General features: G+C 45.5%; 1 protein-coding gene across 2 annotated transcripts in view; it reads right to left on the bottom strand.

Annotated features, from left to right (window-relative positions):
• Nucleotides 1-4,032: 4,032 nt before the first annotated feature.
• Nucleotides 4,033-10,963, bottom strand: part of SSU72 (SSU72 RNA polymerase II CTD phosphatase homolog (S. cerevisiae)) — a 16,582-nt gene continuing 9,651 nt past the window's right edge. The window contains exons 2-4 of one of the 2 annotated variants that reach the window (XR_719880.1): nt 7,427-7,566; nt 5,611-5,729; nt 4,033-4,617 (exon numbers count right to left, since the gene is read on the bottom strand). Coding sequence is in view for 1 of the 2 variants with exons in the window: in XM_010005180.1 (XP_010003482.1) it covers nt 4,516-4,617; nt 5,611-5,729; nt 7,427-7,541 (336 nt within the window). In the remaining variant the exon portion in view is untranslated. Of the gene's footprint in view, nt 4,618-5,610; nt 5,730-7,426; nt 7,606-10,963 lie in introns of those variants that run through there. The other variant, XM_010005180.1, reaches the window with a different exon arrangement.

Consider the following 10,963-nt stretch of genomic DNA (forward strand, 5'->3'; position numbering starts at 1 on the left):
TTGTTTGTTGTTTTGTTTTTTTTTTGGGGGGGGGTTCCCCCCGCCCCGGTGTTTGGGTTTTTCTCCCCCCACACACCCCAAGAGCTGAGCCCCGACCCCGCGTTCCCAGTCCCTTCAGCACTGGGTCGGACTCATCTCTCCTGGTATCCCAGGAGGGGATATAGGGACCATCCCCCCCTCATTCCAGGGGGTGGGAATGGTCCGGACTGGACCCCCGGGGCTTTCCCACCTCCCAGGGAAATAGAGACAAGTCCCCAAAAGTCCTCAGACACCCTGACATCAAAGCCAGGAGTAATTCCCACCTCTGCCAAGGTGGGACTTTGCTCCCAAGGAAAAGCTCGGGGATGGAAACTTCAAGGGGGAGTAGTCACTTTTGTTCCAGAAATGTAATTGTCCCCCCCCAAAAAAGCTCCATCCCAGCTCTCCAACCTGAGATGGAAGGTCCCAGCAGAAAGTTTCTCCCCATGGAGCATCAACCCAAGCCCAGGCCACGTCTGGGGAGGAAAAATAAATAAATGCCATAAAATAAAAATGATAACAAATGAATAAAACCCAAGTGATCAGCCAAGAACTTTTCTGCCTGATTTTTGTTTGTTGTTCTTCCTGAAGGCAAACCAGGCAGCCTGGGTGGATGGAGAAGATCCAGCCACCACGTGGCAGCACAAAAGCTTGATGGTTCCTTCATCTCCAAGCCCTCAGCTTCTCTCAAGGTTAGTGTCACCTTGATGCAAACCCAAGGAGCATTTATTTCTTAGGCTTCCTGGGGCCACCAGAGAAGACTTTGCCTGCTCTGGGCTTTGCTTCCTTCCATATTTGTTTTTCCTTCTGTTCCTCAGGCCACCACCAGCCTCCTTATGCAATGGCTGCTGTTACATAAACTCCATTCTTCAAGGAACAGTCATTAACCTACTACTGGGTATTGAAAATACCAAAATACTGCCACACAATTAAAATCACTAAATGGTGCCCTCAAATTAGAGCACAGATTGCATTGCAGGTTGGTGGGGGTTTTTAAAATATATTTTTGTAAAATAAATATAAAAATATATAAAAAATGAAACCACACCCATGAAACATTTGCTCCAAAAGAGCAGCCAGGCTGGGAAGGGGTTTGTCACCCAATCCTGCCCAGCTCCTGTTCCCTCCTCCCCTGCCCTCTGCCCTGAGCTGCCCTCACTGAGCCAGGAGCTGGTTTCTCCCCCCTCTCCACAGGGACAACCCAGGGAGTAACTCTGCTACTTGGAGAAAACACTCCTTTCAGCATTTATTTATTTTTTTAGAGAGCATTTTTAAAGTAACAGTCAAATCCAATCACAGAACAGACAATTTGAAGACAAGGCTCCAGAAGTTTGTGTGCCTGAGGTTGTGGGATTCCAGCCAACCTTCCTGCTCCCCCCACCAGGGCTGGGTCAGCTCCCCAAGGGGCTTGGGGCACCCAGGGGATTTTCTCACTGTCTCATCCAGGTTCCTCAGCAGAGCTCTGGAGGAACCATCTTACCTTGTGGTCCTCCTGGAGCTGAAGTCCTGGCTGATGGGATCCCAGGCATCGCTGTGATGAGTTGTGTATGGCCACAGCTGGGATCAGCCTGGAGACCAACCTGGGCAAACCAGCAGCCCTGCTGCTCTTGCAGGAACAAAGCAAGAGCAGTACTTCTGCCCCCTCAGTGCAGCACGTGCTCCAGCCCCAAGAAAAAGCCACCCCGGCCACTCACCTGCCTGTCCAGGGGAAATCAGGCCAAGGAGAGCTTCTCCAGGGCCTTCCATCTGATGGCAGGAGGAAGCAGGAACTGCCTGTGCCTGGTGCCACCTGAGTGCAGGCTGCCTTGGTACTGCAGGTGCCAACAGGTGTGTTTGGGGACATCACCACACGAGTTTACAGCAGGTTTGTTAATCTTGCTCCTCAGCCCTTGAAGCTTGCTAGAAGCTGCTCCTTTGTGACAACCAGCACCCACACACCCCGTGGCTCCTGTGCAGCTCCAAGCCTCGTGCTGCACTGCCACCATCACCCTTCCACAGGGAAGTGACCATTCTCTTCCCCTTTCCCTCTCTTCTACCCCAGTCCTGCTGCCTGAGCTGCTCTTTTAGCCCTCAGCACTTGAGGGCACACAGGGAACATGTCCCTCCCTCTGTGTTAAATACCTTTTAACTCCCAGCAGCACTGGTGGAGGTGATGGAAAAGGCCAGAGATCTGTATGGGAACCACCTCAGGTTTTTCCACCCTGAGTGTGCAGCCCCAGGTTGGAATATTATCCCAAGCCATCAAGAACTGCCCATTATGCACATGAAAAGTACTGGTTTTATGTAATAAAAAGGACAGTTGTGTACATCTCTACGTACACACAAAACACAGATGAAAAGATGCCATTTGGTTTTTTTACTGCCTTTCTGTAAAACACCAGCAAAGAGCTCTGTTTAGGATTAATGAAGCTGAAAGCAGAAAATGTTCTCCAACAGCCCCCAGGTCCCACCTTGCCACGGAGCAGACCTCAGTACAGACACTGGCTAGGGAAGGAAAACTGCTCAAAATAACTCAGTACTGTGCTTGCTTGAAATGCCTTTTTAAAGGGACCAACTAAAGCAGTTCAGTCCTTACAGAACCATCTTCTTCCTTTGGCTGTGAATGTCCCCATGGTAACCAGCCCTGGTACCAGCCAGATGAGCAGAAGCAGGGGAGGCTGAATGAAATCCTTCCAACACGGAGGCTCCAGCAACAAAACAGGCCAGGACAAGGCAGAACAGCCTCCCTGCCAGCCTCACCACAGCTGCTGCTGGGACTGCCCATCCTCTCATTGCTCCCATCTATTCATTCCTTCCCCACAAAAACCTTGCTTTAGGGATTTTTACCAGAGAAGAACAGCACCAGGTACTTCAGGGCTATGAAACATCTCAGGGACCCAAGCACGATGCAATGACCCATTTGGACACAGCCCAGGACACAGGGTGAGCTGGCAGGGCCCTGCTTCTCCCACAGGGCAGCTGAAAGCACAGCCAGCCCCAGATCCCAGGAGGGGCTGAAGATTCCCTGGTGGGCCTGGCTGAGAGTTGCACACTTTGTGACTGCAAAGGAGGATCCTCAGCCGTGGACCTGAAGCTTTCAGGTGTGGGGCAGGTGCCTTTTCCTGCACCCAAGTCTGCTCCCTGCAGGGATCAAGCAGCATTGCAACAGGACTTAGTACCTACACTGCTGGAGTTATGTGCAGAGATGGGTAATGCTGCCCTACATTCAGAGCAAGCACCCAGCACTAGCTTCCTGCCCCTGCAAAATGATCAGAGTTCAGCCAAATTAGGTGAGAGAAGGAAAGAGAGGGAAGCCAGGAGCTCAGCCCCCGTTTTCTGCTGCTTCACTTTTAACATGATGTTTAAAGAGTTGTCCTCACATACCCAAGTCTTAAAGAGCACCCAGACCTCATTTGCTGCAAATCATATACAGGTTCCTTTAACAAGACAAGCAGCAGCACTTCACCATTTACATTCTGAATGCCTAATCATTTGGTTTAACTTTTACCAGTTTCAGCAAAGATGAGTCTGAGCTTCTGCTCTGTTTGTTTCTGGGTTTGGAGCTGTGGCACTGTATGGGAAGAGAATGCTTCTATTAAAAAGGTATTTCAGAATAAAAAAAAGCTTTAAACTCTTTCCATTGATAGTGGAATTTGCTGTTTCTCCCCACCCTCTTTACAGAAGACATACATACAATTGGCCCTGGTGGCTACAGGTACAGTCTTATTAATCTCACACACAATAATTCAAAAGCAATTGAGACCCCAAAAGATTTCCTGTCAGTGCCCTAATTCATGCAGAGCAAGCAGTTCATTTTAGTTCAACACAGCATCAAAAAATCATTATGAGCTGCCCAAGATGCACAGGTTCCCTGAGCAAGGGCCACAGCTGGGGCTCCTGATTCCTGCCAGGGTCCTCTCACTGTCACCACCCTCCCCAAAACAACAATTCCTTTGCTACTTCAGACACTCTGTATTTCACCTCACACTCACTTGCCTTCTATGTTGAAAACAGACAAACTCACAGGTTTTTCATTTTTATTGGATGCTTCCAACTTTATATCTAATAATATACAGATACTTGGTTTTCATTATTCCATTCACATCCTCACGTGGTTCAGCCATTCTGTCACATTAACATAAAAAAAAAGCACAACTGAAATAAAATAAATTTGTAAGCTGGAAAAATACATTATAAACTTATATTCAAGAAACATTCTCTTTATAATTAAAAGCCTACTTGTAATAATTAAAGTAGGATTTAAAGAAAATCTTGATTTTTAAATAGGTGGCCTTTGTGTATACTTTTAATCATCTCATATGTACAAACCTAACCAGTATCTCTGCCTACCTGTGACAGAATACCTGAAACAAAACAAAAAGACACTGAAAAGGAGTTTTTAAACAAACAAACAGAAAAAAAAAAATCAATATTAATTTTCCAGGAAAATACAGTATAATCAGAACTTTAAACACATGCTTCCCTCATCTGTATTAAGGCCTAGGAGACAGATGTGCTTTAATAAAAGCAGACAGTATGAAGAAAAGTCCTTCCACTTTTCTCTTCAAATTCCTGTAACAGCTCATCTATTTCGTTTTCCATGTCCTCTGTGTGCTGTATCTAGAAGAGAAAAGATACTAAGCAACCAGGCTCCAAGGATACCATGCAGTTAATAAAACGACTCATTTCCCATGCTTTGGGCTCACTGTGCAACCTAAAGCTGTACCAACCAGTGCAGCACTGGGTGCTCTGCTGAGCTCCCCAGCATTCCCAAGTGTCCATCTATCCCACATCCTGTTTATCTGCATATCCTTCCTTCTCCAACCCACTGAACCAGCACTTAAGCTGCTACTTTGTTGAGGAGGCAACATCCATCCTCACAGGGTAACAAACAGGAGCTCCAGAAAAGCTACAAGCACATGGAACAGATGGCTACAATTTCAACTCCTTGAACCCTCTCAGGCTTTTTGAATCTGCAAAGGATTTAAGACCAGAATAGATCACACAGGCTGGAGTTTAAAAAAATAGCCTGTTGCCACACTGGAATAGGTGAACTCCATGAAAGGACAAGGATCCTTTCTCTGGTCTCTTGACAGTTCCATTGACTGTTCCCAGTGCAGCTTCTTTCAGTCCTACTTCCAGGGCTGGACCCCTGACTGCGGATGGCCAGCTTTATCTTCCACACCATCCACACACCAGGGTGGCACTATGAAATACACCTACATAGGATGTTTTTCAAGTACATCATGATCCAGAAAGCAACTCTGATGTTTCAATCCTACATATTGCAACTGCCTTTGAAATGGATTCTGCCATGAGCAGTGTTTGCTGAGCGTGGGCTCCCCACGTGTAAGGGTTGTGTGCAGGGTTCAGGAACTACCACCCATGCACTGGTTTTGAACACACAGTCCAGTTTGGAAGCCATGAACTCAAGTTACAATTCATCCATGTGCACAACAGCTCCAAAAACAACCACAAGAATTTAGAAGCTTTCACATCTTGACACAGACTAAACAACTTCTGCAGGATGAAGCACCTTTAAGGAGCACTAAGGGACCCTGTGCAGTCAGGTGGGTCCAAGGCACCCCCAGGCAAGGACCCATCTCTACTTACACACTGGCAGAGCTCACAGATGAGGAAAGCCCCCAGGGTGGCCTCCTCGTGGTTATCCTGAATGTCCACATTGATCACATGTACTGGCTGACACGTCTCCTGCTCTCTGGAATTTAAATCTAGTTGAAAACAGAACACATGTAAGAGCAAAACTTTGGGTGGAATGGGAGCAGATTTTGACTCAGTATTCATAAGATTTTTAGAAACACACAGACACTGTCCACCTCTGCCTTCTCCAAACTTGTTTTCAGAAAACGCTTTATTTAAGAAACATCAGTCCCTCTTATTTTAAAAACAAGGGATGGATTTTGGAAACAAAAAGAATTCAGAGTCTAGACGGTTTATTTGCCCCAGTCAAGAAAAGTTCCTGCTCACCTTACTCTGACAGTATTTAAATATCCAGATTCTCAAAAGTCAAGAATGATTTTGGGCTCCCTTACCTGGAGCTTTACTTGCCCATTCTCAAAAAAAGCCCTGTACATCCACCCCTCTGGAATTCCAGGGTGAGCTCTTAAAGTTCAGCTCTGAGTCACATTAGACCATCCCAGGGTTAATGTGATACTCCCATTACCAAGGGGTGAGGAGGGCAGAACAAAGGATCCTCTTCCTACTACATGTTATTGTCATGCTTCTCTAATATAACCTTCCTGCTATAGGTTTTAACCTACAAGTTGCTCTCTCCTAATCCTTCTGCAGCTTCATTCTGGCAAACCTCTTGAGGCCATTTTAGTCCTTCAGCTTTCACACCCAGAGCCCTGTGTTGGCATTCAAACCTTCTTCCTTTCTCTGGTCAAGTATGAGGGGCACTACCATGAAGACTGAGAGATGCTCCAATTAGCAAGAGGTTGCTCCTCCCCTCCTCAGGATACTCTCCTAAAACATCCACCAGAAAGCTTCTTTCCACGAGGCAATGGCTGCAGATCCATTCAAGTACCACAGCAGCTGCTCTCAGAACTTCCCAACACAATTCAAACATTTCAACACTCAGAACACTAACTGCTCAGCTTGCAGAAGCTCAAATGTGTTGTGACACAGATGCTTGTGCCACAACCACTGCAGACTGAGAAGGCCTTTTAAATTCTGTGTATGACTCTCATTCAGTTGGCTGGTCTTTCAATGTAAAAGAAACACTTAAGCCTCCCACAAGCTCATGTCCAGCAGACACAGGGTCTCTGCCAGGAGCTCACTGAGTCCCTGCTGAAGCCCCAGGACTTTCACACCAAGCTTGTTGCACTGTGTTCACACAGCCCAAGCCCCAGCTGAGATCCCACTGGCTCATCTCACTTTGCCTCATTTAAGGGCAAACTCCCAGCACGCCTGCAGAGTGGTAACCATGCTCTAGAACAGTTTCTCCACCTGCACAGGAGACATTTATGGCAGATAAACTGCTTGGGAGGTCACAAGAAGTCATCTGCAGAGAGGGGAAGGGAAGACAGCTTAGACTTTGGTTTCTCCACCAACCCAGGGTGCAAAAATGCTCAGCAGGTACAAGTTGCTAGTCTTCCAGATCCATGAGCATTTTGAAACCAGCCATGCACTGGAGTTTCTCTAAATGCTTGCTAATTCCCTATGTCAGCCCTTAAAATTATACATGCACATCCTGTGTAGCTGCCAACAGCAGCATCTTTCAGAGATAAGTACTGAGCCATCACTCCCTTGGTACATCAAGGCTACATCAATGGATTGTGAGCTCTTGCCCCTGCTGGTCCCAGCTGCAGCAGCAGAGGAGATGGGTCCAGATTTATGAAGGACTTCAGGGGGAAGGGAAAGAAAAAGCATTCAAAGTTAACTTGGTTTATCAGTTCAAGGTCCTTACCTTCTACTACTTGATCATAGACTCTCTCTTCACACGTTAGGATCAAATCAAAAACATCTTTGCAGTTCTGGAATCTTTCTGGTCGTGGCTTGATTCTCTTATTTCTGTCCAACATGTGTAAAATCCCATTCTGTGTGTATCTGAAGTCACTTGAGTTAAGTACCTTTACTTTAAGGAAAGTCATGGCTTTGAGGAAATGACCAGCACAAGTTAAATTATTACTGTATCTTTAAAAAAGGTTTTTTTCTGTTTGCAAATACACAGATCAGTGACCACTGAATAGACTCCTCAGGTGGCAGCATGATCCCCTACCAGGGTAATTTGTGCAGCTTCTAGTTTTTGGAGTCCTGTCACTGTCACCACAATGGCAGAGACAGCTTTAAAGAGCCTTCATGAAAGCAGAGTTCCTCAGAAGGACAACTTCTCTTGGGCAACTATTTTTATACCCATCATGTTTAGAACACACAGGCTGAGCTGTTAGTGGGAGCAGAATGTCCTACATTTACTGAAGTCCCTGTCCCTCACTCTATCTTGAAAGTCACTGACATGGGGGTCTCTGGTGTCACCTGCACATCTGCAGTTGTCCTCTGAGGCCTCAGATTTACACCACCCAACTCCCAAAGAAAATTAAACACAGAAGCATCATTGTTTAAAAATACCCAAGATATATAAAAGGGAATGAAGAAAAACACTGATTTGATGCCTGTCAGAACTTCAGTCACTGTGTGAAAGGAATCTGTTATGCTGCTGGGTAGCTATATTTATGCTGCTGTGCTACCTTCAGGCTCAAATTTGTACACCCTGTATCCCCTTTGCAGGCAGGATTCACTCATCCCACTGTCTTCTCAGCTTTCTGGGACATGCAGTTTGATGAGGAGCACACCAGGGTTGACTATCACATCTCCCTGCTCGCTTGACTCAAACCAAACCCCCTCTTGAAGGCAAAGTTTCATGGGTAAATTAGGATTTTATAAGTCTGGAAATGGATGCATCCCTTCCTTCCTTGGAAGCAGCAGTATTTTTAACCACCCAAATGGATGTTTTTCAATTAGCACAGCAGCAAGGATAGCAATCTATAATTTCTTGACAATGGGATTCTGAGTAAAAAAAAAAATCATTTCCATCATGAATAGGAAGTATGTAAGAGGTCATCCTGGCTTGTTTCTGTGCTGAAAAAGTCATATGCACACGTAGCAGGTCCTGTAATTCTTCCCTCAGAACAGTTTTAGTCCTTTGGAACAAAAGGGCAGCAGCTTTCTGCCTACCTTTCTGCAGCTGCTCTCTGGTATCCCCAGTTCTCCTGCCCTCAGCAGCCAGACCTACACCTGCTCATCTATGGGCTTCCAAGTGTTCAACAGTTTTCAAGCAAACAGTCTCCAGAGCTTTTAAGTCTTTCAAGTGTTTAAGCTATATTAAAAATTAAACCCATCTTTCTATCTCCAAGACTCTACTTTATATGGGAGATCTGGTCAGTTCTTACGTATCTGTATCATCACACTTTAACCACTTGACTAAAGGGAATTTCAATTTGGAATCACAAACAGAACAAGTTGTTTATCACAAATGCATCTTTGCCCATTCTCCCTCAGCCAACTGACTTTAATTCATTTTTCTTCAGGCCATCCCCAAGCCTTTCACCACTCTTCCTCCCCAAAAGATTTCTCCCTCTGTATAATTAAAGAATAATCCTTAACAGCCCAGAGCTACCTCCCAAGCAGCTCCTCTACTCTAGCAACCCACTGCTTCCCCACAGCACCCCTGGCTTTGTCAGGCTTGGAAAAAATCCACTTCCCTGAAGCCACTTCAGCCCTCTGGTTATTTGCAGAGTGTGACAGTGACTGCAACATTTGCAAAATCTTCATCAACACCTGCCTGCCCTGCTGGGTGCAGCTAGGGGGGAGCCCTTGCTGGGCTGCACAGCCCTCATCTCTACATCATGCAGTTCCAGGAAAAAAAAAAAATAATAAAATGTACAACCCACACACTTTTTTGGGTTCTTTTTTTTCCCTTTCTAGGATAAAATGTTGCTGGCATCTGTCCCCAGCTCTGCTGCCTGAGCCTGGAGACAGAATTACGCACATCCCCAATCCCACACACTCAGCCTTTCTGCCTCACACATGCAAACCTGCTGCTGCCAACTTCCAGCTAGGGTTTCTTTTCCCCTTTTTTTTTTTTTTTTTCCAAGGGTCCATCTGCCTATAAAAGGAGGCTGAAATAAGCAGCTGGGATTCAGGAGACTTTCCTATTTGGCTGTCTGAAAGCATTCACCTGGAAAAAGCATCCTTTGAGCAAGCAGGGGGTGTGATCTGCACAACTGTTCTCAATGTACACTCATAACCCAGCTTCTCTCTCTATTTATCTGAGAGCCCTTCACCTACTTGTATAAACTGCTGGGACAGTAAATCCATCACATTTTTACAGTGACTCCAACTCAGATATCACTTTTATTGGAATAACTATGCTAAGCAGATCCACAATATGATGAAATTTATGCGTGACAACTCAGTAATGGAAAGGCTTGATGTAAAAAAAGGAGATGCTGCAGTACAAGTTGAGTTCCTCCAAAAGACACAGCCTTGTTACTTGCAGGAATTGCCATCACTCATAGGGGGATTTATTTTTTAGTGACTCAAGTGTTAGTGCTTTCTCCCCATCTCTGCCTGTGAACAATACACTCACTCCTCTGCTTAGACATACTTGAGAAGATCAGTTATTCCAAGTGCTATTTCAGAAGACAACTTTTTAGGAAACTAAAGATGGTCTTTACAACTTGTAAATTTGTCTATGAAGAATTAAAGGGAGTCTAAGCATTCTCTTCACACCAAAGAGCAGAAGTTAGCAGGAAACTGACATGGAGACATGGAATTTCTCTACAGGGACAGACTGTGCCTTTTTTTTTGGTGACTAGCTCCTGGATAAAATGTCATATTCCCTAAAGAAGTACCCTGAGATTAATTTCCTCAATACATCAATATTAAAGCAGACTGCCAGCACCTGAAAGAGTACTAAATAATTCACATTAGAAGAGTTAAATGCATCAGATTTAAATTTCCATTAAGAACAATCCTGCCCCCCTCCCCTCCAGCACCAAGTGCTACCTGTGCATCACACCTGACCCAGCCTCAGACCTTCCAAGCACTTCCAGACATCAAGGTTTGATGCTGAAGACACTTCTCAGGCAGAAGCTCAACAGGACAGTGAGAAGCAAGCTCAGAAATTGGCTGCAACTTGCACATTTCTATCACCAAACAAGCTTCCAGAAAATCACAGAAGAAAATCAAGTTTTATTTGCATGAAAGAAAACCAAATACCCTTGGGAGGGCACAAAGCATATGGCAAGATCCAGGGTACAGCATGTAACTAGTCTGCACAGAAAATGCTGGGGGTTATATTTAGAGAACCTGCACTTGAGGTTGACAAAAAGCAACAGATTAGCAAAGAAAAAGCAGGAGGCTTTGGGAAATCCCAGGATCAGACAGTTAAAGGTTGAAAGAGGCAACCGCCCAGCAGCAGCCACATTCAGTCTGTCAGAGCACA

The sequence above is a fragment of the Chaetura pelagica genome, unplaced genomic scaffold (genome assembly GCF_000747805.2).
Source record: "Chaetura pelagica isolate M959 unplaced genomic scaffold, ChaPel_1.0 scaffold159, whole genome shotgun sequence".
Classification (NCBI taxonomy): domain Eukaryota; kingdom Metazoa; phylum Chordata; class Aves; order Apodiformes; family Apodidae; genus Chaetura; species Chaetura pelagica.